Raw genomic sequence first — 25270 nt, 5'->3', positions numbered from 1 at the left:
CTTTTTATGCCTGAGTAATATTCCATTGTATAAATGTACCACAGCTTTTCTATCCATTCATCTGTCAATGGATATCTAGGTTACTTCCATGTCTTGGCCATTGTAAACATTACTGCAATGAATATTATGGTACATGTCCCTTTTAGAGTTGTGATTTTCTCAGGGTATATGCCCAGTAATGGGATTGCTGGCTCATGTGATATATTTATTCCTAGGTTTGTAAGGAATCTCCATACTGTTTTCCATAATGGCTATTACCATTTACATTCCCACCAACAGAGCAGGAGGGTTTCTTTTTTTCTATGTCCCCTCCAGCTTTTATTATTGTGTGTAGATTTTTTGATGATGGTCGTTCTGATTGGTGTGAGGTGATACCTCATTGTAGTTTTGATTTCCATTTCTCTAATAGTGAATGTGTTGAGCATCTTTTCATATGTTTATTGGCCATCTGTATGTTTTCTTTGAAGAAAAGTCTGTTTAGGTCTTCTGCCTATTTTTTGATTAGATTGTTTTTCTGATATGAGCTTCTTATATATTTTTGAGATTAACCCTTTGTCAGTTGCTTCGTTTGCAATTATTTTCTCCCATTCTGAGGGTTGTCTTTTCATCTTGTTTATAATTTCCTTTGCTGTGGAAAAACTTTTAAGTTTTATTAGGTCCCACTTGTTTATTTTTGGTTTTACTTCCATTAATCTAGGAGGTGGATCATAGAGTATCTTGCTGCGATTTAGAGACACAAATTTCTAAGACTTCAGTTGTATTTTTCCACAATGCCAAAATAAAGGAATGTAACTCTTAAAAAGCATATCATTTTCACTAAAAAAAATTAAATATGTTTCTTCTTACTTCCTAAAGATTTTCTCACCTGAACTGAGAAAAGATGAATTTAAAATCCATTTATTCATTGACTCAGATTCTCGATAATTGTTTAACTCATAAAAAGTTCTACTTTCCCCCAAAGATCTAGGGCACATTTAGACCAGGTACTTATCAGAGTCTGTCCTTTAGCCGAGCACATTGCTCTGCACACAATATGCCTTCATTAAATACGTGAATTGGATGTGGGCTTATATGACTTTTTATTACGCTGGGTTGCCAGAGTTCTGCCATGAGCTTTGTGTCCCAATCTACCTTGTTATTCTTATCTCTTGGCTTAAAATGCTGTGCCTTGCAAAAGGCTTCTATGAGCAAATACTGGAGTAAAAAGAATTACACCCTTTGAAAAGGGCCTGAATATGGTTTTTCATGAGGCCTATTACAGTGCCTTATACCTCATTATGATCTACTGGGGAGTTATTGTGCATCTTGTAATAGAGGCTAAATTCGTATTTTCATCACCTGATTAGTATTTCTGAATTGGCTCTGGTGCCAAAAGGAATATTTTCCCTTACTGCCTCTCCTTTTCAGTAGTAATATAAACATAATAAAAAGCACTAGAATGCATCTCCTCTCCAGAAACAAACAAAAACCAATTACGGTCACTCCTAAGGGAAGTCTTCAGGGGAGAAAGCCAAGAAAAGCAGAGAGAAAGCTGAATACCCCTGCCTTTATCTGTCCTCTCTGCCTAGCTTTTGAGGATCATGTTTTCACAGCCCAATTCAGATTCTTTCATACCCAGGTAGGGAGGAAGAATTTTTGTCCTCAGAACATGATTGATGTATTAAAACGTATGACATTTAATGGGAGAGGGGGTCTGTTTCTTCTAGGGTTCATTTGTGATATACATTTTCTGGCTTTAAATCAAACTATAGAGCAGTCCTGGGAACCAGCCCAGGAAGCATCAGTGAAGGTCCACTCTGTGCTACCCACTGTCCACCTTCCTTGCCTGAGCCCAGCAGGAAGTGTGGCTGGGAAGACATGGAAGAAGAGAGGGTGAGAGAGCTGGAGTGGAACAGGGGGCGGCCCTACGCCCACTCTGTGTTTGTCACAGCAAACACCCTCTGTGGGGGTCCTGGGCTGTTTGTCCTCTAAGCAATACTTTGCCCTCTCTGTGCTCCATTGTGCATCACAAGGAGGCTGAACTCCGCAGGTCCTTGGTTTTGCCTTTAGAGTTGGTTTTCTAGCTTTTATCATCTCAACAGGCTCCTTCTTTCTCTCTTCTGTTTAATCATTTATAAAATGAAAATTTTCCCTTATTTCTCTGGTTTATGGTTAAAGGGAGATTGAATGCGGGACAGTCTTGCGCTCGTATGCCTGGTCCTCTAGGAAGGGATGACCCTCGGAGATCCAGCTCCCACCAGACATCTGACTTTGGCTCTAGTAATGCTTCCTCCTCCTTCTGTCCCCAGTCCTGAGGGCTACCTGCTTGGCTAGCAGCTCTTCCACCACGTGTGAAGCTAGTTCCTAGGGTTAAATTCCCTCCACGGGAATAGACTGCTCTCCGTTTACCTGCTTGGACTTTGACTGCTACCTGTGTTCCTTATATATTTGTCTCAGACCTAGAAGGGCAGTTCCTAGATGCCAAATGTTTCATTTTCACAAAATTGCTTTTTAAAAAGTCAGTTCAGACCAAGCACAGTACATGATGCTAACGTGTCATTTCAGTAGGACATTGTGAACACTTATTTCTGGAAATACATAAGATTGAGTCTGGTTCCTGACAACCAAGAAGGGCGTAGAAGCATTTTTCTCAGTGAACTTTAATTCAGCAGAATATTATCTCTCCCACAGTGTGAGCCATGATGTCTGTAGGAGGAAAGAGCAGGTGGCATGGGTTCCTACAGCGTAGACACTGTGATAAAACTGACATGGATTCACCTCCCAGCTCTTCCAGGTGTTAGCTGTTTGAGCTCAGGTCCATTTTGTTGCTGGCCTTCGTTCTGTCAATAAAACATTGGTGTAATAAGAAGATAACCTGTGTAAAAGGCTGACACAGGAAATCCTTGATCTTGCTTTTGGGGCTGCTTTTCTTGTTTGGATTCTCACTAATCTCCATATTCCTGCTTCTTTCCCTCTCCTGTTGTTCTTCATCATTTATAAACTGAAATTCCTGTCCTCATTTTGCTAAAGCTCAGCTAAAGTGAGGGCTTCCCAGTGCTATAGAACCCGCCTGCCAATTCAAGTAGATGTAAGAGATTCCAGGTTCCATCCCTGGGTTGGGAATATCCCCTGGAGGAGGGCATGGCAGCCCACTCCAGTATTCATGCCTGGAGAATCCCACGGACAGAGGAGCCTGGCAGGCTACAGTCCACAGGGTCACAAAGTCGGACACTACTGAAGAGACTGAACCTGAACACAAAAGTGAAATTCTCAAAAATAAAAACTTTACTTGAAAGTGAAGGGAAACTAACAAGGAAACAAGTAAGCAGATACAAAAGCAGAAAAGTCACAGTCACTGTGTAAGGGGCCCCTGAACAGGCATTGGCAATGACTTTGTGCCCCAGGGACCCAGCCTACCTGTCACAAATGCCCCCTACCTCACAGCACACAGCTGCTAGGCACCAACACAGCTCTTAGGACCTAGAGGCTTGCCTAACTGAATACAGAGTCCCTTTCAAAAACGAGTTTTTATCTCCCTCCACCACCCAAATAAAACTTTCTCTGCTTTCATGCTGCATTTGTTCCTTGGAGGCTTCATTCAAATAAAGAGACTGTTCCCCTTCTCAAAGCGTCTATTCATTATGTTGCCTCCAAACCTGAAACTTCTGAGCCAGGGAAGGCTCTGAGAATGCTGCCTTTCAACAGATTAAACAGCCTCTTGGTCCTGGAACTGGCACTAAGATTAGCGTGCTAAAAGGAAATCTTGTGTATATTTTGCCCCGTTAGAAGTTGCAAATCAAAGGAACAATATTGGTTGAAGTCTGATGTTTCCCCAGCTTTGGTAGTAGTTTCTTTTCAGAGTTCCAGGAAAGCAAAAAGGGAACTGTCCAACCAAATAGATTACCTAGGGACTACTTGCTAGCATTTTAAGTGTAGTCATTGCTATAGAAACAAAAAGATGCAGTCTTCAAATAATGTTTCATAGTGCCTACCAAAGAATAAACACTCATCATTAACTCTCGAGCATGGGCATCTTCTTGACCTCTGGCTCAGCCAGCCTCCCAAAGACCACTGCAAAGGAAAAATAGATATTTTTTTCCCCATTAGAAAAGAAGCTTATCCTCTTCCTGTCTACTCTAGACCACATGTACCTGCGCTTCTCTTTCAAGACAGGAAGAAGAAATGGGTTTCTGCTATTATTTTCAAGAAAAACCAGAGGCTTCTACAGTTTGGGTTTATAACCAGGCACATATAACCTAGACAGAAGCCAACCTATGTAATGTAAAGAGACAAGATACATGAATACTGGAAACTCATGGCTCAGAAATAATCAAGAGTTTTGATTGCACACATTGCCAGGGCCCTCATACATGCTGGTCTCCCACTTTTGAACATGTTTCCAGGTGATTTGGCATCACAGAATTCTCTCCTGTCTTTTTTGAGGAGGTGGTACAAACACAGGACTCAGAGCTCATGGTCCCTTTCCTATGAAAGGTCTTCCATAAAAGACTGTGGGCTATGTCAGAACAAAGTCGGGCTCTGTTCAAAACTGCTGTTGAATTGGACCAGATTTACATTCCTTGGTCTATGCTGGTTGCAAACAGAATGCTGCTAAAATCCTATAACATTGTTTGACATTTGTGCTCTATTGATTTCAAGAGGGAAAAGATGTCTACTAGATGCCAGCAAGGTGATGAAAATGTTTAAATTCACTGCAATTTCATTCTAAACAAATCTTTCTCATCTACGGTTTTCTTAAAACATAGGATTCTTTTCCCTTTTTTTCTTAATTCTATTATAATATTAAAAGCAGCAACTCATCTGAAATTTACTGTTGATAAAAAAGGTATATGTTTATACATGCATGACGTGAATACCTTTATGTACATATTTTAAATTAATATTGATTTTTATTTTCCCCATTGATTATATTTTTTAATTGGGACAAAAGAAGACCCTACTAATTTATTTTCAGTGTAATGGCTTCTATTTGCAAAAAGTAAGGGTTATTAGTGTAAAGTATAATAATCTGTTATTTTTCTGTGGCTGCTGTAACAAATTGCCACAAGCTTAAAAAAACAGAAATGAATAACGTTATGGCGCTATAGTTTAGAAGTCTGAAATTAGTCTCTGGGCTAAAATCAGGCCCATTCCTTCTGAAGCCTCCAGAGGAGCTCATGATTATATGTTGTTGTTTTGCTTTTTCCATGTTCCAGAGGCTGCCCTGGTTCCTTGGCCCTTGGCCCATGTCCACCTCCACCATCAGAGCCAGCAAAATCAGGCAGAGTCTACTCCCACTGTTATCTCTCTGGTTCTAACTTTTCTGCCTCCCTTGTCCATCTTTTAAGGACCTTACAATTACATTGAACCTACCTAGAACCATCAGGATAATCTTCTTATTTTGAGCCTTAACTTAATTACATCCACAGAGTCCCTTTTGCCATGTAATCGAATATATTCATAGGTTCTGAGGATAAGGACATGAACATCTGTGAGGGCTATTATTCTGCCCACAACAATCTCGTATGTAAATCTGCTGTCTTCTCTTACCTTTTGGAAGTAGCATAAACAGCATTGTATTGATGGTTCTACCAGTCTTTGATGGAATGTGTCTTTCTCCTCTGTTTGGAAACGCCATTACCAGATATTTCAGAAAAACAGAGCAAAGAAGATTAAGTAGGACTAGGGGACTCAGCTGTGTAGCTGTATAGCAAGTCATTTCCCTGGAATTTCAATTCAACACCTTCAGCTGAAGAATGGATAATTATAAGCGCTTTCTCTAAATCCTAGAGCAGTTCTGACAGTCACAGAACCTGAAAACTTTGTATACCACTTTGTAAATGGAAGAGATGGTAGCCTAGCTGCCCCAGTGGGTTCAGGGAATGTGAGTGTGTTAAACCATCAAGAAGCATCATTTAAAAAATTAAAACTTGCTAAAAATACAGATTTCAGGAAAAGAATCTTAACTGCATGAGAGAGGATGAAATCACTCATTTCCATTCTTAAACAATCCTTTCTCTCTATCCTCTGAGATAGATCATTTTAATCTCTTTTCATGTTTACCTTGTTTTGCTTTTTCTTCTGCCCTGATGTTTGTTATGCTTTGAGTAGATATTGATTCCCTTCTCATTAAGCCTACAAACATCTAATCATTCCTGTTTGGTTTTTTCATTTTTAATAATTTATATTTAAATTTTGGCAAATAGAGTGGTCTAACCTTGCCCTTTGAATGCCTGTGCATTCAAGTTCTTTAGGCAGGTTTTATCTCTTGTTTTTTTAATTCTATTTTGAGTTTTATAAAAATAGATGTTTCTTATTATCCCCAACCCATAATTTTCTTTAGTGAACTTTTGTTTAATTTTCTTTTGCTTTAACATTTTATTTTTCAGACACCTCTCATTGAACCTCACGTTCCTCTTCGTCCTGCTAACACCATTACCAAGGTAATGGGATGTAGGTGGGTTGATGAGCCGTCAGAGCTAGTTTCTTAAGTAACTATGAGAAGTGGTCCATATGTCAGAGCAGCACATCAGGAAACTGCAAATACACTTTCTAGAAACAATACATATCAGTGTGTCTTGGTTCTCAGTATAAAACAGTGACATGTCACACAAGTGAACAATGCATATGTATGAATGAACTGTATTTTTTAAGCACAGAGTCAGATTGAAAAGTGATTTAAAGATTTATCTGGTTTGTTTTCCATCTATAATCTCTCCTCCTTATTTTCCCCCTCCTCTCACTTGATGAAAATTCAGGTTCCTTCAGAGAAGATCCTCAGGGCTGGAAAAATTTTACGAAACGCCATTCTCTCTCGAGCACCTCACATGATAAGAGATAGAAAATACCACCTAAAGACATACAGGTATGTGTGATATAAATTGTGAAATTATAACAAACTTGTGTTTCCCTGTTTTCCATCTACAGGCAGCATGTTTTATAATCCTCCAGGGTCTAGAATTTCTGAGCTTGCCTTGGATCCTCACTTAACTCTAATTAGCCTTAATATTCCCAGGAATTACTCCTGAACTAATTTGCTTAGACACTGGTTTAAGTGTGATGAACAAGGAAACGAAAACCTTTATTTCTGTTTGCCAGTATATTTTAGGAAAACTACTAGATTTAGATGAGATTCAACTAACATTTACTGAGTGTTCATTTATACTTGAAGCCCTGAACAAGAAAGACCACTCTCCATACATTATCTCATTTCATCCTCATCACAACCTATAGGGGAGATACAGGGCCACTTTTCAGATGATAAATCTGAGACTCAGAGAGATTAAATAGTTTTCCTTGATCAAGTCACAAATCTAGTGAGTGGCAGAGCCAGGATTTAAACCAAGGTTAATTGACTTCTAAGTTTCTTTCATTCATTCTACACATTTGTTAAGTACCTACTGGGCATCAAGCATTATTGTGTTTCAAACTCTAAGGATACAGGAGGGAAAAAAATATAAAATACCCTTTACATAATTTACTTTCTAATGTAGGATTTCATTGTAGTGTGAATATAGTAAGATATTCAACTCTTTCACACCTCTGATCGTACAGAATAAAGACTCATTATGGCTGCCACTGGAGTTAAGAAATGATTAAGACTGGGGCCATGTGATTTAGCTGACCTTCTGAGATGATTGAACCATAGTGGGTCAATGAAGGATTCATGTCTCACCTTTAACTTTTGATTTTATCAATTCAGAAAGGATTCAGGAACTAGAATGGCCTGTTTATGGCACATAAGCCTTCACTCTCTCTCCCTGCACCTATGATTCAGACTCACAGTCCTCTTTCAGCAATTGTAGGGCCCTCTGTCTCATTTAGCCTAGACATGATCTCAGAACCCATTAGACTTAGCATGAGTCAAAACTGATTTGATTCACATGAACCAAATTCATAAAACAGTGAAAAGTTAGAATACAAATTTTAAAGTTATCACAAAGGATATATATCTTTCTAGCTATTGTCAACCATGATAGAACTTATAAAATTATTCCTGACTCACCCCTACAGTGAATGTTTGAATATATTGCCTCAAAATCCAGTCTCTTCCCAAGGAAAGCTGGAAATGCATGGCAAATTCTTCCTCTTAGGATCACTTTTTCTGCTTTCTATGCAAACAGTCTTCTGCTTGCATTTGTCATGAATATGTTTATAAGACCAAAATGATTTGTTACTTTTTTTTTTTTAATTTGTTGGCCACGTTGCAGGGCATGTAGCATCTTAGTTCCCCAACCAGGGATTGAACCCACATCCACTGCATTGGAAGCACAGAGTCTTCCCCACTGGACCACTATGGAAGGCCCTATTTGTTACATTTAGAATGGCCTCTTCTTAATAGAATTCTGGAATTCTATTTGGTGGGATCTGAGAAACATTTTAATCAGTAGCATGTTCTTCTTGGGACATGTTCCATCTCTAAGGACAGATTGCGCCTCTTGCCCTTATAATATGGATATTTACCAGCTACCATTTTGGATGATTACATTTGGAAGCCTTTCCTTCAACTCTGGAAGTTCATCCTTTTTTTTTAAGTCTATAGTTCCTACACACTGCTATAATTTGGAGGGAAGTAGAGGTTCAAACACCTGTCTGTGGCCTCAGGGAGAGCGCTCAACCTCTTTAACTAATCAAGTGACTCTCAGAGTCTCATACAGCTGAAGGACCTTTTACTTTCTAATTTCTTTTCCTTAATTTAAAATGTGATTATGCTTTCGCAAGTGTTGACTTGCGCTAGGGAAATTCCATTAAAGATGTCATCTTTGGTGACAAATATTGGAAACTAGAAGTCAGAAACCATAATCTCTTTCTTGCTCCATAGCAGTAAGATTTTAAACCCCTGAAACATAGGTGTTAACTCTATTCCACACCCTATGACACAAATTAATGATCTGTTGATAATGACCCATGAGGCATGATTTCCTTTTCCTGCAGGACATTTTGAGTGCCTGGTCCCAGATCTTGGTTCCCGTTTCATCCCCTCCCCTACTCATGCTTCTCCCCACTTCCATCATGACAACAGCATTAGGGGTCAAAGTCTGCCCAGATGCAGTGTCATCCCCAGTGATTACCACACCAGAGGTCAGCTGTGAATCTTAAAATAACTAAATGTCATTAATCGAGAGGAAACCCATGATTCCATCAGCTACAAGTCGCACCACCATGTGTCTTTGTTCTGAATACAAGATCCTTATTCCCTGTCCCAGGGCCCCAAAGCCCTGGGATCATCTCAATTCCATGTGCTTTTTTTCATAAAAGTAATCATTGACTTAAAAGCCACATTAAATTGATTTTTTATACTTTTACATGACTTTTCCCATTAATAAATTCTCAAATTAGAAGAGGAACACGACAGATCATACATTTGGTTCAGGACAAAGAGTAACTAGGTGCCTCTTTGCCCATTGAGGCTCTAATGTGTAATAGTCTGTAATCAGAGCAGTCCTGGAAATCTAATAGTCTTCTCAGGACATCTTCCTTGTGTGGTGGGTCAGATCCAAATTAGAACATCCCAGGATCTCTGATAGATTTCAGAGTTCCTAGAATCTTAGAAACGGACGTGGCCTTCGAGGCTATCTTTCCCTCTTCTTTTATTTTATAGATAAAAAAAAAATTAAGAACCAGAAATTTGAAACGATATAGACAGAGTCATGCAGCTAATATGTAGCAGACCTGGTGCTGGAGCTCATGACTCCTCCCGGGCTACGCTCTTCCTAGAATGGATCAGCACCAGGAATCCCCTCCAGTTCAACTAGAGAGGAACTCCCTGGGCTGGAACCAGCCTCAGTGCCTCAAAGATGGTGGCATCCTCAGCACAGGAGGTGAGGCCACCAGTGACCTAGACCCAGCTGTAGGCAGCCAGCTGCTTGTAACTCTCTGCTTGTCCTTCTGTCCCTTAGGGTTCCTCCCTCAGACTACATCATCCCATCTCCTCAACTGAATGGTCATGCCACAAACACTTCTCTCCCCACAGAAGCTTTCCTAACGTGTGTATGTGTGTGGTTCTGTGCTTCCTAACTAATGTACATATTAATAGTTTGCCCATCCTGACCATCTTACCCCCGAGGGGCATCATAGTGATGAGTATGTGCCTATACAGAAAGCATTTGGAGCTCTTCAGATGACAGGCTCTGTCAAAGTGTTGATGTTCATTACATTGAACTTTTTTTTCAAAGAGATTTGCATCACTAATTGCTTGTTTCTCCCAACACCCCTCTGAGGAAGCTCAGTAGTATTACTTGAAAATAGAAAGTGGTATATAATTTTGCACTTATCCAGAGCCTGTCACAGAGCACCTCCTAGGGCCTCACAAACCTTAACCCATTCCTCACAAAGCTCAGGGGAAAGAAGTCAGAATTATGCTTTGCCTTCACTTGACTTCCCTGGTAGCTCAGTTGGTAAAGAATCTGCCTGCAATGCAGGAGACCCAAGTTCAATCCCTGGGTCGGGCTATCCCCTGAAGGAGGGAATGACTGACTACCCACTCCAGTATTCTTCCCTGGGGAATTCTATCCTCAGAGGAGGCTGGCAAGGTACAGCTCATAGGGTCAAAGAGTTAGACACGACAGAGAGACTAACACTTCATTTGACCCTGAAATTTTCTGGGACCAGCTTTAGAATTTCTGGCCCTGGGATTCACCTGCCAGATGATGCTTCTTGCCTAGCAACCCTTCTGTCTCCCCTGGGGCTGCAACTTATGATGCTCTTTCGAAGTTTAGCCAGCCTTGCCTAGAAGGTTGCCTGTGAGTTGAGTGGTCTTGTTGATTTGTACAACAGTTTGAGAACCTGTGCCCATATCGTGTGGTGCTTTGTTTGCCAAAGGGTAGAAGGGCACCAAGCCCTTCAGGAGGGGCTCCTCTCAGAAGCCGTCTCCCATCCTTCATCTGCAAGTGGGTGACCTCCCCTCCTTTGTGTCCCGCCACTCTTCAGACAGTGCTGTGTGGGGACCGAGCTGGTGGACTGGATGCTGCAGCAGACTCCATGTGTTCACTCCCGAACGCAAGCTGTGGGCATGTGGCAAGTCCTGGTAGAAGACAGCGTTCTCAACCACGGTAAGATGACACGCGGTCCCTGGAAAGCCCTCAAGAAATGCCAAGCGTGTTTCCCTGGGTTGGTTGTGGCTGAACTCCCACACGGGCCAGAAAGAATTATGATCTCTTTAGGGACCCGCAGAGCTGGCGTCTTCATTTAGCAATACAAATGCAGCAAATGGATGCCGTTGATTGCAGTGTTCCACCACTGTACCTTCCTAACTTGGGAGAACGTATGAAGGGAAAATGAAATTGCAACCCGAGTGCATCAGTTCCAATTATGTTTATTAGTTTGCATTCACGGTTCATTGATAGCGTGATTATACTCTGAGCATCGCACAGCAATCCTGATGCAGCGGCCAAATGAGAGCAATGAAGTGTGTGGCCAGGCTGATGACATGAAAGAGTAATGAATTCAGAACCTGCGTTTTCTGGGAGAGCCAATTTGTGTACCCACGCAATGACCGTATGTAAAATCATGCGTGCTCTATGGTTGTAGCCCCTGATATCTAAGCAGAGTAACAATTCAGGACAGGAGTGGGACTGTGGTTTAACTCTTCGTGCCATTTGTTTAAGGATCACTTTTCCAAACAGACAAACTACTAAAATCTTTCCTTTAATACCTGGCAATGTAATGATGGTCTTGCCAGTGTTTCACAGACTTTACTGTGTATCCAGAACACCTGGAACTCTTGTTAAAATGCAGACTCTGATTCAGAGAGTCTGCATTTCCAACAAGCTCCCAGATGATGCTGATTCATATTTTTGAGCAGCAAGGATTTATCACTCCTTATCTTTGGACAGTGTTGATGCTCCCTCCTGAAAAGGAGCTTAAAACTTTAAGACACATAGATGACAGATTATAAACCAAGTTCATGACTTTGTCTTTCAGAGATCTAAATCTTCTGGTTTAAAGGCAATATGATTAAAAAAAAAACTCTTTAAAACTTGAACTAGAAGGAAATTATTATTAGATACTAGGGGTATATGACCTAGATGGTTGGTCTTGTCAGCTTTGCTCAGACAATTTTATTTTAATTTTTAAAGTGCAGACAGACATGGTTATAAACAGTAGATATAAAAAGAAAAAAAATCAATTCTGATGCTGATAAAGTCAGGTTTTTTTCAGTCTGTGCTTTGACAAAACCACTATAGAGCATGATCTGGCAGTTGGTCATTTTCCTCTTTGGGATGTGTAACCCACACACTAGAAAATGTCATCAAGGCAATTTCACTGGTCAGAGGGCTCATCTCAGGGAAGTTGGCCGGTTCTCATAGGAGAGTCCTAGGGCAGCTCAGGAGATGGGCGGGTCAGAGAGAGCTGTGAGGTGCATGCCTGCAACCCGGAGGTCCCGTCTTCCAGCTGCAGGGCCCTGGGCGAGGCCACGGGAAAAGGGTGAGGAGTCCCACCGCCTCGCTGCCACTTGGCTGTCTTGCCTGACACCATCATTCGTTTCTGGCAAACGGGCTGTGAGGCAGAGGTGCCCACGGCTGACGCTTGCCCCCATGTTTCCCGTAGTGGATCAGGAGCATCACTTCCAAGACAAATATTTATTTTATCGGTTTCTGGATGATGAGCATGAGGACGCCCCTTTGCCTACGGAGGAGGAAAAAAAGGAGTGTGATGAGGAGCTGCAGGACACCATGCTGCTGCTGTCGCAGATGGGCCCGGACGCCCACATGAGGATGGTCCTTCGCAAACCGTGAGTGAGAGCCCTTAGCTGGTCGCTGGGGCCACCCTGTGCGAGGCTTGCCCCTGTGCGGAGGGAAACGTGGCTGACTTCAAAAGTCCTGGCCTGACTTCACCCAGGGCCAAAGGAGAGGCTGCAAAGGGGCAATGCAGCAGTGTTTGCCTCCTGTTATGTTCTTCTATGTTTGAGCCAGATAGTTCCATTTCCCTTATTGCATGAGTTAAAACTCTGGAGACTGTTAGCAGTCGGCTCAGGATGTCAAAACGGAGTCCACGTATTAAACAACCTTTGGTCCATGACAAACAGAAACTGCTCTGCTTCTGTGCCGGCCTGGGGCAGCCCCCTTCTTTCTAATGCAGCAGGACAGAGGATGTCAGGACTGTGGACTTCATGCCTGTTCTCCTATGCCACATTCATTCATTCAGCACATTCTTTTGCCCCATGCAGAGCCTTCTCTCCTTAGCTTGAAGACACATTCTTTTTAAAAAAATTGAAGTACAGTTGATTTACAATATTGTGTTAGTTTCTGGCACACAACAAAGTGATCCAGTTCCATATATTTTTTCAGATTATTTTCGTTATAGGTTATTGCAAGACACTGGCTATAGTTCCCTGTGCTATATAGTTAATCTGTTGTTTATCTATTTTATGTATAGCAGTTTCCATCTATTAATCCCAAACTCCTAACTTATCCTCCCCCTCCCTTTTCCCTTGGTAATCATAAATTTGCTTTCTATGTCTGTGAGTCTTTCTGTTCTATATATAGATTCATTTGTATTACTTTTTAGATTCAACATATAAGTAACACCATATAACATTTGTCTTTGCCTGCCTTACTTCACTTAGTATGAAAATCTCTAGGTTCATCTATGTTGCTGCAAAGGGCATTATTTCATTCTTTTTATGGCTGAGTAATAGTCCATGGTATCAATATATATGTACCACCTCTATCCATTTATCTGTTGATGGGCATTTAGGTTGCCTGCATGTCTTGGCTATTGTAGATAGTGCTGTGATGCACATAGGGGTATACGTATCTTTTAGAATCAGGGCTTTCATCTTAAAGACACAAGAGGACACCACTGCTCTGTTAACTCTTCAGGGCCTCCATTCGTCCAGTGAGGTGCTCCCTCCCATCCAGCTCAGTGGAAACCTACCTGAGCATCAGTAGCAACCTGCTCGCTAAAGTTGAGGACCCTCAAGTGTTTAATCAGATCAATGCAGAAAGACTCTGTTGCTTCCTTCCTCTGTTTCAGTCAGTCAGGTCAGTTGCTCAGTCATGTCTGACTGTTTGTGACCCTACGGGCTGTAGCACACCAGGCTTCCCTGTCCGTCACCAACTCCTGGAGCTTGCTCAATCTTGGGTCCATCGAGTCAGTGATGCCATCCAACCATCTCATCCTCTGTCACCTGCTTCTCCTCCTGCCCTCAATCTTTCCCAGCATCAGGGTCTTTTCCAATGAGTCAGTTCTTCGTATCAGGTGGCCAAAGTATTGGAGCTTCAGCATCAGTCCTTCTAATGAATATTCAGGACTGATTTCCTTTAGGATGGAGTGGTTGGATCTCCTTGCAGGGCAAGGGACTCTCCAGAGTCTTCTCCAGCACCGCAGTTCAAAAGCGTCAGCTCTTCAAGGCTCAGCTGTTTAGGACACTCCACGACCCCCGTGGGGCACACAAAGAAGCAAGTGCCTCAGGGAAACCTTCTCACTAAAGGCTGACTTGGCACACGGTCCTGCAGCCACTGCACACAGGGCTTATGTTTTTCTGCTGGAAATGAAATCCCACTCCACCCAGCAACTGGTGCCAGCCAGCTGTGGGTGTCGACTCTGAGTCACTGGCTTGGCCAACCTCCATTTACCAGTGGCTCTCAACAGAAGCACTGCCCTTTAACACATCTCCATGTCCCTCAGACCAGCTTCCTGGTGTGGGCCCCACCTCCCAGCAGCCTCTCACTGCACCCTCCTCCCCTTTCCCCAGGATTCTTCCCTCTCCCTTGCCCTTACTCTGAGCTGCAAGGAGGCTCTTCAGCATAGCTCATTTTTGGTCACAACTTTCTCTTAATTGCACACCATGTGTTTCAGAGGCCTTCCCTCTACCCAATCAGCATCATCATCCTTAACTCCACAACCATGATTCTCAGTTCCTTTAGCTTCAAAACCCTCTCTTCAAACAAAAATTTTGCGGGAAAGTCCAAAATTACCAAAGAGAAAAGCCAGAGCTTCACTGATCTCATCATGAGTTGTACTCAAGAAACCTGCCCAGCAATTGATGTTCTCTGAGCCCTGAAGGACCATGAGGTGGGGCAGTGGGGGCGGTGGGTGGACAGACGGGAGAATCCCCTGGATTTGGGGAACTCAGACGACGGCCCTCACGCTGCACTGTGCTCTTGCCCTCAGACTGCTTCTCTCCGCTCTTCCCTGTGGCCCGTGTCTCACTGTCCCTTGTTTACCTCCGCTTCATGTCCTGGCTCCATCCCTTCTTGCTGCCACGTTCATTCAAGCCCATATCACACTGGTTCTGAAACAGCTGCAGGCCAGCCCCAAGGGGCAGGCATCAGAAATTGTGGGTTTTGGTTGCCACACTGCTGGCATTTGCTGGGCCGTGGCAGGACCTAGGGATGTTGAACACACTCCACTACCTCAGTTCAGTTCAGTTCAGTTGCTCAGTCATGTCTGACTCTTTGCGACCCCATGAATCGCAGCACACCGGGCCTCCCTGTCCATCACCATCTCCCGGAGTTCACTCAGACTCACGTCCATCAAGTCAGTGATGCCATCCAGCCATCTCATCCTCTGTCATCCCCTTTTCCTCCTGCCCCCAATCCCTCCCAGCATCAGAGTCTTTTCCAATGAGTCAACTCTTCACATGAGGTGGCCAAAGTACTGGAGTTTCAGCTTTAGCATCAGTCCTTCCAAAGAACCCCCAGGACTGATCTGCTTTATAATGGACTGGTTGGATCTCCTTGCAGTCCAAGGGACTCTCAAGAGTCTTCTCCAACACCACAGTTCAAACGCATCAATTCTTCAGTGCTCAGCTTTCTTCCTAGAACCCTACAAAATAAGAAGCTGCCCTAAACAGAAAGCCTCTGTTGAGAAACATTATTGTAAAAAAAAAAAAAAGAGAGAGAGAAACATTATTGTAAACTGAGTTTCTTAAAGGCAAAGGCATAGCTCATTTTATTTCATTCATTTAGTCATTTAACCAATATTTATTGAGCATTTATTTTGTCCTAGATACTATGTTAGTTGCAAAGGCTGCAGCATTAAACTAGAGGGTCACACCCCCAGCCTGAAGCTTTCTGTCTAGGGCAGGAGCCAGACCATTAACAACTAGTTATGCAAATAATCATTTAATAACAGCTGCATTGCATGCTACAAAGGAAAATGTAGTACATATCGATAGAACATGATCTGAAGAGGGAAACTGAACTTGATGTGGAAGTTAGAAAAGGGCATATCCCAAGCTCTGTGCCTTATGCCAAGCCAGCTATCAGCAAACCTTTGCTGAGTGATTGAATGAACAAATGAACATAAAGCCCCAGCTCTGATGTCCCTCAGCTCTCAGTTGCTTCAAGGGAGACAGAAATGCCATTCAATTCACATGTATTTTTGAGCATCTGCCAAAGAGGTTTTTTGAAAGTAGTGAAATAGTTCCTGCCTTTGCAGAGTTTGTAATCCAGTGGAATGTGCGTGCTAACAGCATGTTAAGTCGCTTCAGTTGTGTCTGATTCTGCGACCCCATGGACTGTAGCCCCCCAGGCTCCTCTATCCATGGGATTCTCCAGACAAGAATACTGGAGTAGGTTGCCATACACCTCTCCAAGGGATCTTCCTGACCTAGGGATGGAACCCATGTTTCTTCTGTCTCCAGTATTGGCAGACTTGGCGGGGCGGGGGCGGGGGGCGGGGCGGGGGGGGGGGGTGGTCTTTGCCACTAGCGCCACCTGGTGGGGATTCAGTTCAGTTCAGTCGCTCAGTCATGTCCGACTCTGCAACCCATGAATCGCAGCACGCCAAGCCTCCCTGTCCATCACCATCTCAAACTCACATCCATTGAGTAGGTGATGCCATCCAGCCATCCCATCCTCTGTCGTCCCCTTCTCCTCCTGCCCCCACTTCCTCCCAGCATCAGAGTCTTTTCCAGTGAGTCAACTCTTCGCATGAGGTGGCCAAAGTACTGGAGTTTCAGCTTTAGCATCCTTCCTTCCAAAGGACACCCAGGGCTGATCTCCTTTAGAATGGACTGGTTGGATCTCCTTGCAGTCTAAGGGACTCTCAAGAGTCTTCTCCAACACAACAGTTCAAAAGCATCAATTCTTCAGCGCTCAGCTTTCTTCACAATCCAACTGTCACATCCATACATGACCTCTGGAAAAACCATAGCCTTGACTAGACGGACCTTTGTTGTCAAAATAATGTCTCTGCTTTTCAATATGCTATCTAGGTTGGTCATAACTTTTCTTCCAAGGGGTAATTTCATGGCTGCAGTCACCATCTGCAGTGATTTTGGAGCCTAAAAAGATAAAGTCTGACACTGTTTCCACTGTTTCCCCATCTATTTCCCATGAAGTGATGGGACCAGATGCCATGATCTTCATTTTCTGAATGTTGAGCTTTAAGCCAACTTTTTCACTCTCCTCTTTCACTTTCATCTAGAGGCTTTTGAGTTCCTCTTCACTTTCTGCCATAAGGGTGGTGTCATCTGCATATCTGAGGTTATTGCTATTTCTCCTGGCAGTCTTGATTCCAGCTTGTGCTTCTTCCAGCCCAGCGTTTCTCATGATGTACTCTGCATATAAGTTAAATAAACAGGATGACAATATACAGCCTTGACATATTCCTTTTCCTATTTCAAACCAGTCTGTTGTTCCATGTCCAGCTCTAACTGTTGCTTCCTGACCTGCATACAGGTTTCTCAAGAGGCATGTCAGGATGATCACACCATCGTGATTATCTTGGTCGTGAAGATCTTTTTTGTACAGTTGGTGGGGATTAGGCACTCCCAAATTAGATTTGGATGCCACAAACATATTGAGCGTTGGCTGTGTGGAAGGAAGACAGCATGCTAGGGATATTCATGCTAATTGTTTGATTCACCCTTGCAAGAGCCTGAGAGCTGATGTCATGAGTCTCCCTTAGAAAGAGTAGCCTGTATTTCTTTTCCTTCCATACAGCGCTAACTCAGAGATCCTTCAGAGAAAGTTACATTACAAAGTTTGGACTTTTCTAGCCCATCTCTGGCTGTAGAGTACAGGTTTCATGAGTATCCCAAGATACATCATCTTGGGTGCCCTTAGGATTGTCCCATCTTTTCAGGCTTTATGAAACCTCAAACATTGAAATTAAACTGCTAGTTCTTCTTGTGACTCAGTACTCTTAGCTTTTATTTCTATGTGAATGACCGTCCCTAATAGATGGAAAAGTGAAAAAGAAGGAATCTAATTTTATGAGACAGACTTCCGACTCTACACACACACACACCCCATTTTTTTATCAGATAATAACCTTTGAAACTTCTACTGTACTTTAAGTGGAAAGAAAATGAGCTGAGTTCATCAAGAATTACTGGTGTCTCTGCTGTCCTTGCAGAGAACAGCTGAGCCCTTTGCTCCTGGGAACTTGACGGTATATTCACTGGTCCTGGAAATGTTGACTTTTGACTGCCCAAACTGCCAAGTCACTAGGAAATGTGGAGGCATGAGCTGCATTGGTTCCATATTGACCGGGGCAGGACCCCCCAGTATTGTAACTCAGCACAGCTGCATTTTATAATAGTCACCACTGCCAGGGAGGTTGCAGAACTCTGGTAATTACTGGGAAAGAAATAACACAATATTCTTTGATGAGAAGATTACTTTGAGAATTTGATTGTATAATGAAGATGTTGCTTTGAAAGGTACTTCCTATTGTTCTGAATCTGAGACTCGCTAGCCAAAAAAAAAAAGTGTCACTTGTTTTGACAGGCTACTTAGAAAAATTCTCTGTTTATTACATTAACTGCGGCATTTTAACTGTCAAACTATGAAAGAATGTTCTGTAGTTTAAAAAACAGAATAGAGCTTCAGGGGAAATTTTTTGGCACACTCTTGTTGCTATTGGTATTGAAAAAAAACATATATTCTGAATGCGAAATTAGCTTTTTATGTGGTGGCAGGCAGAGTGGCTCACAATGCCCACCCAGCCTCACAGGTGCAGACCTGGGCGGCTTTTGGGGGTAAGTGCTGTACAACAGTGAGAGTTTGATGGCGCTGTTGTTGCGGCTTCCAGGCAGGGCCAGCAAACCTAAAATGAGCTTCTGCAGCTTACTGTTTTGATTTTGCTTTGTTTATAAGTCTAAAAACAAGAGGCTACCCTACCGCAAATAGATACAGTAGAGACCCTTACCAGCAGAAACATACATTCTGGCTGCCTTTGAGCAAGTACTTCGGAGAGGGACTGGAAAAAGAGATGTGGACTGAGCAGGTAAACAGAATGTTGTAAGCTTGAGGCCGGCTGGACGAAAAGAGGCTTCAAGGAGACAAAGAAGGCTCTTGCCATACAAGGCTCCCAACTTCCTCTTTCGAGGAAAGTGAGACCTAGCTCTCCACTGGAAGCTGTCGATCAGAAAACAGCCTCAGGCAGGAGGGAAATGAGTGGATGCCATTTCCCGAATCTAATTCTGGTCTGTCTGAAATTTTGAAACTCCCTAAAAGCCTAGAAGCTTGTCAATTGGGCCTGAGCAGAAGGGGGGGAAATGAAACTTTATATATGTATATATATTTGAGTTTTATATGTATTTTATAAATTATATATAAATTTATGTGTAGTCAGTCACTTCAGTCATGTCCAACTCTTTGTGATCCTAGGGACTGTGGCCCGCCAGGCTCCTCTGTCCACGGGATTCTCCAGGCAAGAATACTGGAGTGGGTTCCCATGCCCTCCTCCAGGGGATCTTCCTGACCCAGGGATCAAACCTGTGTCTCTGAAGTCTCCTGCATTGCCAGGCAGATTCTTTACCGCTGAGCCACTGGGGAAGCCCACATAAATTTATATTTGTTGTTGTTGTTCAGTTGCTCAGTTGTGTCTGACTCTTTGCAATCCCATTGACTGCAGCACACCAGGCTTCCCTGTCGTTCACCATCTCCTGGAGCTCGCCCAAACCCATGTTCATTGAGTCAGTGATGCCATATCATCTTGTCCTCTGTCATCTCCATCTCCTCCTACCTTCAATCTTTCCCAGCATTGGGGTCTTTTCTAATGAGTTGGCTCTTCATATCAGGTGACCAAAGTATTGGAGCTTCAACTTCAACATCAGTCCTTCCAGTGAATATTCAGGATTTATTTCCTTTATGATTGACTGGTTTGATCTCCTTGCAGTCCAAGGGACTCTCAAGAGTCTTCTCCAACACCACAGTTCAAAAACATCAGTTCTTTGGCCTTCACCCTTCTTCATGATCCAACTCTCACATCCATACATGACTACTGGGAAAACTGTAGCTTTGTCTATATGGACCTTTGTTGGCAGAGTAATGTCTCTGCTTTATAATATGCCATCTAGGTTTGTCATAACTTTTCTTCCAAGGAGCAAGCATCTTTTAATTTCATGGCTGCAATCACCAGGAAATATATACAAATATATATATATATTTATATAAATTATACATGTATATTTGAAATGCTGGCAGGTTTAGGTCTACCAAATGGTCAGAAACTCATAATCTTAAATTCATTTATTTCATGTGCTTGAGTAATATTTTCTAACATACTGTGGGACATAAGATTGAAAGGAAACAATTTAAGATAATCAAGTGATACGAGAAAATACCAGAAGGAAGAGTTGTTTAGACAGCCACCACCTGCTGTTCCACACATGTGCTCTAGAGGGCACGTGAGAGGTTGTGTGTTTTCTCTTCATTAGCAGAGCCTGTTTTTAATAGTCTTTACCTGCCCAAGCTATTTTTGGAGAGTGTGATATTTGAAATCCTGATAGTTATAGGAAAATTTGTTTCTTCAGTGGAACCCAGATTAGCAAGCCTAAAACCATTAGTGCTTGGGCTTGTGATTTCTGCTGGGGTATGCCAAGAGAATGTTCAGAGTGAAAAAAAGTCCATCCTCAGACGCAAATCAAATGAAAACAGAAGCATGACTAAAAGAGCTGATCCTGAGGAAATAAAAAAAATTCACTATGGAGTCTTTTCCTTCAGCGCATGATGAACTTTGCCTTTGTTTTTCCTGAAAAGACAGCTGTGCCCTAAGTGTAAGTTTCTGGAATTTACCAGAAGAAATGACTGCATTAAGTGGGCTGTTTCTAGAGTTTAGATTTGCCTTCGCCCTATGAAAGCAATTTACTCCTTGTTTCTCATATTTACATGCCCAAGAACCAACCTATGGATTGATGCTCTTAGGACCCAGATTTGGGATAGAAAAAGATGGATATAGCTGCCGTTTACAGTTTCAGTTCAGTTCAGTCGCTTAGTCATGTCTGACTCTTTGCGACCCCATGAATCGCAGCATGCCAGGCCTCCCTGTCCATCACCAACTCCCGGAGTTCACTCAGACTCACGTCCCTCGAGTCAGTGATGCCATCCAGCCATCTCATCCTCTGTCGTCCCCTTCTCCTCCTGCCCCCAATCCCTCCCAGCATCAGAGTCTTTTCCAATGAGTCAACTCTTCGCATGAGGTGGCCAAAGTACTGGAGTTTCAGCCTTAGCATCAGTCCTTCCAAAGTACATCCAGGACTGATCTTCAGAATGGACTGGTTGGATCTCCTTGCAGTCCAAGGGACTCTCAAGAGTCTTCTCCAACACCACAGTTTACAGTTTAGGCATCATTATTAGATTGCCTCAAGATTGTTATGCCTTTTTAATGTTCAAGTTGATCTGTTCATTGCATAGAAAATTTGGAAAGTACTAAAAAGAGTCAAAGAAGAATAAATAACACCTGCCAATCACATCTTCCAGAGATTATTATCATTAACATTTTGGTACCTATCCCTTGATTATTCTTCAGTTCCTAACTTTTTACAGTTAATAATATAGCATGGCATTCTCCCTTAACCATAAGTATTTTTTAAAAGGTGGGACTTTTAATAGGTGCATAGTAGTCTATCCTTTGAAAACTCCTTAGTGTGATCAGTTTGTCACCGTTGGGTGTTTAGGTTGATTCTCAAACCCTTTCTTTTTAACCACAGAAGAAAATAAGAAGTGCCCTTCTTCCTAGAACGAAGAAAGAATTCCTAGCCTAGCAGGGGTGCAGGGGTGTGTGGGGCCAGAAAAATGTCAAGAAAGTTCCAGTAAGGAGCCAAAGGAGTGCCCCCAGAGCAGGCATGTGGGTAAATGTGGCTGGAGAGTTAGGCTGAGGCCAGGTTGAAGGGGGTCTGCTTCTCTGTGTGTCTGTGTATTATTTTATAGCCATTTGGAGCACCGTTGACTAGTTTAAAGGGAGGTGTGGCATGGCCAGCTTTGCAGTAGGTAGGTTTCTCTGCTATCTGTAGAGAATGGATTGGAGGGCCCGAGACTAAAGACAGAATGCCGGATACTGAGTTTTTTTGAGAGGAGAATTAATGGTATTTTGAGAAATTAATGACAGCTTTTGAGATACATGCATTTGACCTAAGAGTCTGCTAAATAAAGTGAAAGCCATACTAAGCACAAGAGCCCTGGATTCTGGTCTTACCAAGTTACCAGTAAGTCCCCCAACATCGTCAGATTACAAGTCTCTTAAACTATAACATGAGTTTAATACCTGCTTACTCTCATCCCCTGGAGAAGGAAATGGCAACCCACTCCAGTATTCTTGCCTGGAGAATCCCATGGACAGAGGAGCCTGGCGGGCTACAGTTTGTGGGATCGTAAGAGTCGGACACGACTTAGCGTTATCTTTGGAGAGGGCAATGGCACCCCACTCCAGTACTCCTGCCTGGAAAATCCCATGGATGGAGGAGCCTGGAAGGCTGCAGTCCATGGGGTCGCTGAGGGTCAGACACGACTGAGTGACTTCACTTTGACTTTTCACTTTCATGCATTGGAGAAGGAAATGGCAACCCACTCCAGTGTTCTTGCCTGGAGAATCCCAGGGACGGCAGAGTCTGGTGGGCTGCCGTCTATGGGGTCGCACAGAGTTGGACACGACTGAAGTGACTTAGCAGCAGCAGCAGCAGCAGCGCTATCTTTCTTACTCTCTCCCAGTTTCACAAGGGATTGTAAACGGAAAAACAACTACAATAGTATTTAATTACAGCCAACGTTTACCGAGCACATGTGTGCTAGGCACTGTGCTCAACAGCTGTCTGATTCTATTCTTTCAACAGATCTTTGAGGTAGTGATTAATATTATCCCCATTTTATGAATAAGGAAGATGAGGCTTATGTTAAATCACTTGTTGTTTATCCTGAAAGAGGAGGACTCGGGATTTGGTCCAGGTCTTTCTGACTTGAGCCTGTGTTCTGTTCTGCGGTCTACCACCTGTCCCAGGCCAAAAAGGCTTCAAAACGGTCTCTTGGCTTTGTTCTTTGAGCATTGTTGAGGAAACATGTCATGGAAATCTGATTTTAAAATAGTTACTACAGACTAGTCTCAGTTCATTAAATGATGACTATATCGACCTATGCTGTGCTGTGCTCAGTTGCTCAGCCCAACTCTTTGTGAACCCATGGACTGTAATCCACCAGGCTCCTCTGTCCATGGGTTTCTCCAGGCCAGAATACTGGAGTGGGTTGCCACGCCCTCCTCCAGGGAATCTATCAAACCCAGGTCTCTTGCACTGCAGGCAGATTCTTTACCGTCTAAGCCACCAGGGAAGCCCATATAGACCTGAATGAAGTTCAAATATATCATCTACTGTAGAAAAAATTCATATCAACACACAAGTCAGGATCACAGACAAACGTAATAATTAAATATGCTTTGCACTATACCTTTTATATATAGTGACCTCATTTACATCCCCTCTTTGAACCTCAGCCTAACTGTGCAAACTGAGTAGTGCTAATGTTATTACCCACAATTTACAGATGGAGAAACTGAGCTTAGTGGATTCTGAGTGTCTTCTTCATCACGCAGTAGTATATGTAGCTGAACCAGAGACAGAACCCAAGTCTGCTTACTCCAAATCCAATTTCATTCTTTTTTTTTCATGAATAATAATATTTCATCTCTAACAGATAGCTTCAAGTTCTCTGGTGGATTTACTGAACAAGCAGTGGAATGCAAAGAAATATCTTTCTGTCCCTGATTCATGAAGAATTAATTTTTATAAAGGAAAAATAATGTACCCACATAGCATCTCCTCAAAAAATGTTTGCATTTTCTATCTGATATATATGTCTCATACACAAATACAGGTAGCTATAACTATCTGCTTCCATCCAAATTTGCTTTTCTCAACTTGCTGCTTAGGTATTTTAAAGGAAAATATTTGTGGCTGTACCTTTGAAAAGGTTTAATGGTACACTTCTATTGTGCTCTGATAGTAAACACTTTTGCTGGAAGAATTTCTGGCATATTTAGCTTCTGAACTTGAAAAACCTCAAATCACAATGTCCCCAAACACTTAGGCCTCAGAGGCACTGAATTATGGAATCTTTACCCCATGTCCTGATGATGAGGACATGAGGTAAAGAAATGAGGATGACCTCATTTCTCCCAAATTTCTCTCCAAAGGCTTTTACCCTTAACAGCAGGCTAAATCACATTCATTTCTGACTTCACAAAGAAGGGAAGAATCCTCATGTACACAGGGTTTGCAGTCAGAACTAGACAATGTCTAATTGTATCTGATAAGCTTAAAAGGGAAAAACAAGATGGCAGAGGAGTAGGTGGATGTGGAGTACGTCTCTTTCCACAGATATGTCAGGAATACACCTTCAGATACAGAAATGCTTGCAGAACTCCAGCTGAGAGCAGACCAGAGTACCTGACCACTGGAAAAGAATATACAGAACCACGGAAAACTTGAGAACAAGCCCTGAGCCTTTGGAGCAGGAGCACTGACTCCAAGACTCTAGACTACCAGAGAACTAACCCTGCTGCTGCTGCTGCTGCTGCTGCTGCTGCTGCTAAGTCGCTTCAGTCGTGTCTGACTCTGTGCGACCCCATAGATGGCAGCCCACCAGGCTCCCCCTTCCCTGGGATTCTCCAGGCAAGACTACTGGAGTGGGGTGCCATTGCTTTCTCCACTTGGCTTCCTAAGTATCCTCTAATAAATTCTCTCATACCTGAAAAAGAATTCAGAATAATGATAGTAAAGATGACCAAAAACCTTGAAAACAGAATGGAGAAAATGTATCTGATAAGCTTAAAATGTCCTTTTCTGGGTTGAGAGTAAGGTGAGAGGGTTGTGGTGTAGCAGGGAAATGAGCCAACAGAGTTGGGGAGGATACCTTAAATGGCCCATCACCAGGCTCTGGGAATGTCTCAAATACTTAAGAGCTAACTCTTAAGAAGCAAGTGTCCTGGGAGGTGAAGAAAAGAAGCAAACACGTTGTGCTGGTTTGTTAGACAAGGGGGTGGGAAACCACACCAAACTTTAAGGGAAGTGGAAGAGTTGAATCTCAAGAAAATCTTTTAAGAGCATTGGAAAGTGACCCATGCT

At 42.7% G+C, this 25270-nt stretch overlaps 1 protein-coding gene across 8 annotated transcripts in view; it reads left to right on the top strand.

Annotated features, from left to right (window-relative positions):
* The window catches only part of RAPGEF4 (Rap guanine nucleotide exchange factor 4), a 333429-nt gene that overhangs the window by 228883 nt on the left and 79276 nt on the right, over positions 1-25270 (top strand). For 7 of the 8 annotated variants that reach the window (XM_019970793.2, XM_019970802.2, XM_070803239.1 and 4 more), the window contains 4 exons: positions 6369-6422; positions 6738-6844; positions 10909-11030; positions 12529-12712. In XM_019970793.2, coding sequence (XP_019826352.1) covers positions 6369-6422; positions 6738-6844; positions 10909-11030; positions 12529-12712 — 467 coding nt within the window. The remainder of the gene's footprint in view (positions 1-6368; positions 6423-6737; positions 6845-10908; positions 11031-12528; positions 12713-25270) is intronic. The other variant, XM_070803236.1, reaches the window with a different exon arrangement.

The sequence above is a fragment of the Bos indicus genome, chromosome 2 (genome assembly GCF_029378745.1).
Source record: "Bos indicus isolate NIAB-ARS_2022 breed Sahiwal x Tharparkar chromosome 2, NIAB-ARS_B.indTharparkar_mat_pri_1.0, whole genome shotgun sequence".
Taxonomy (NCBI): domain Eukaryota; kingdom Metazoa; phylum Chordata; class Mammalia; order Artiodactyla; family Bovidae; genus Bos; species Bos indicus.
This window is presented reverse-complemented; position numbering and strand designations above follow the sequence as displayed.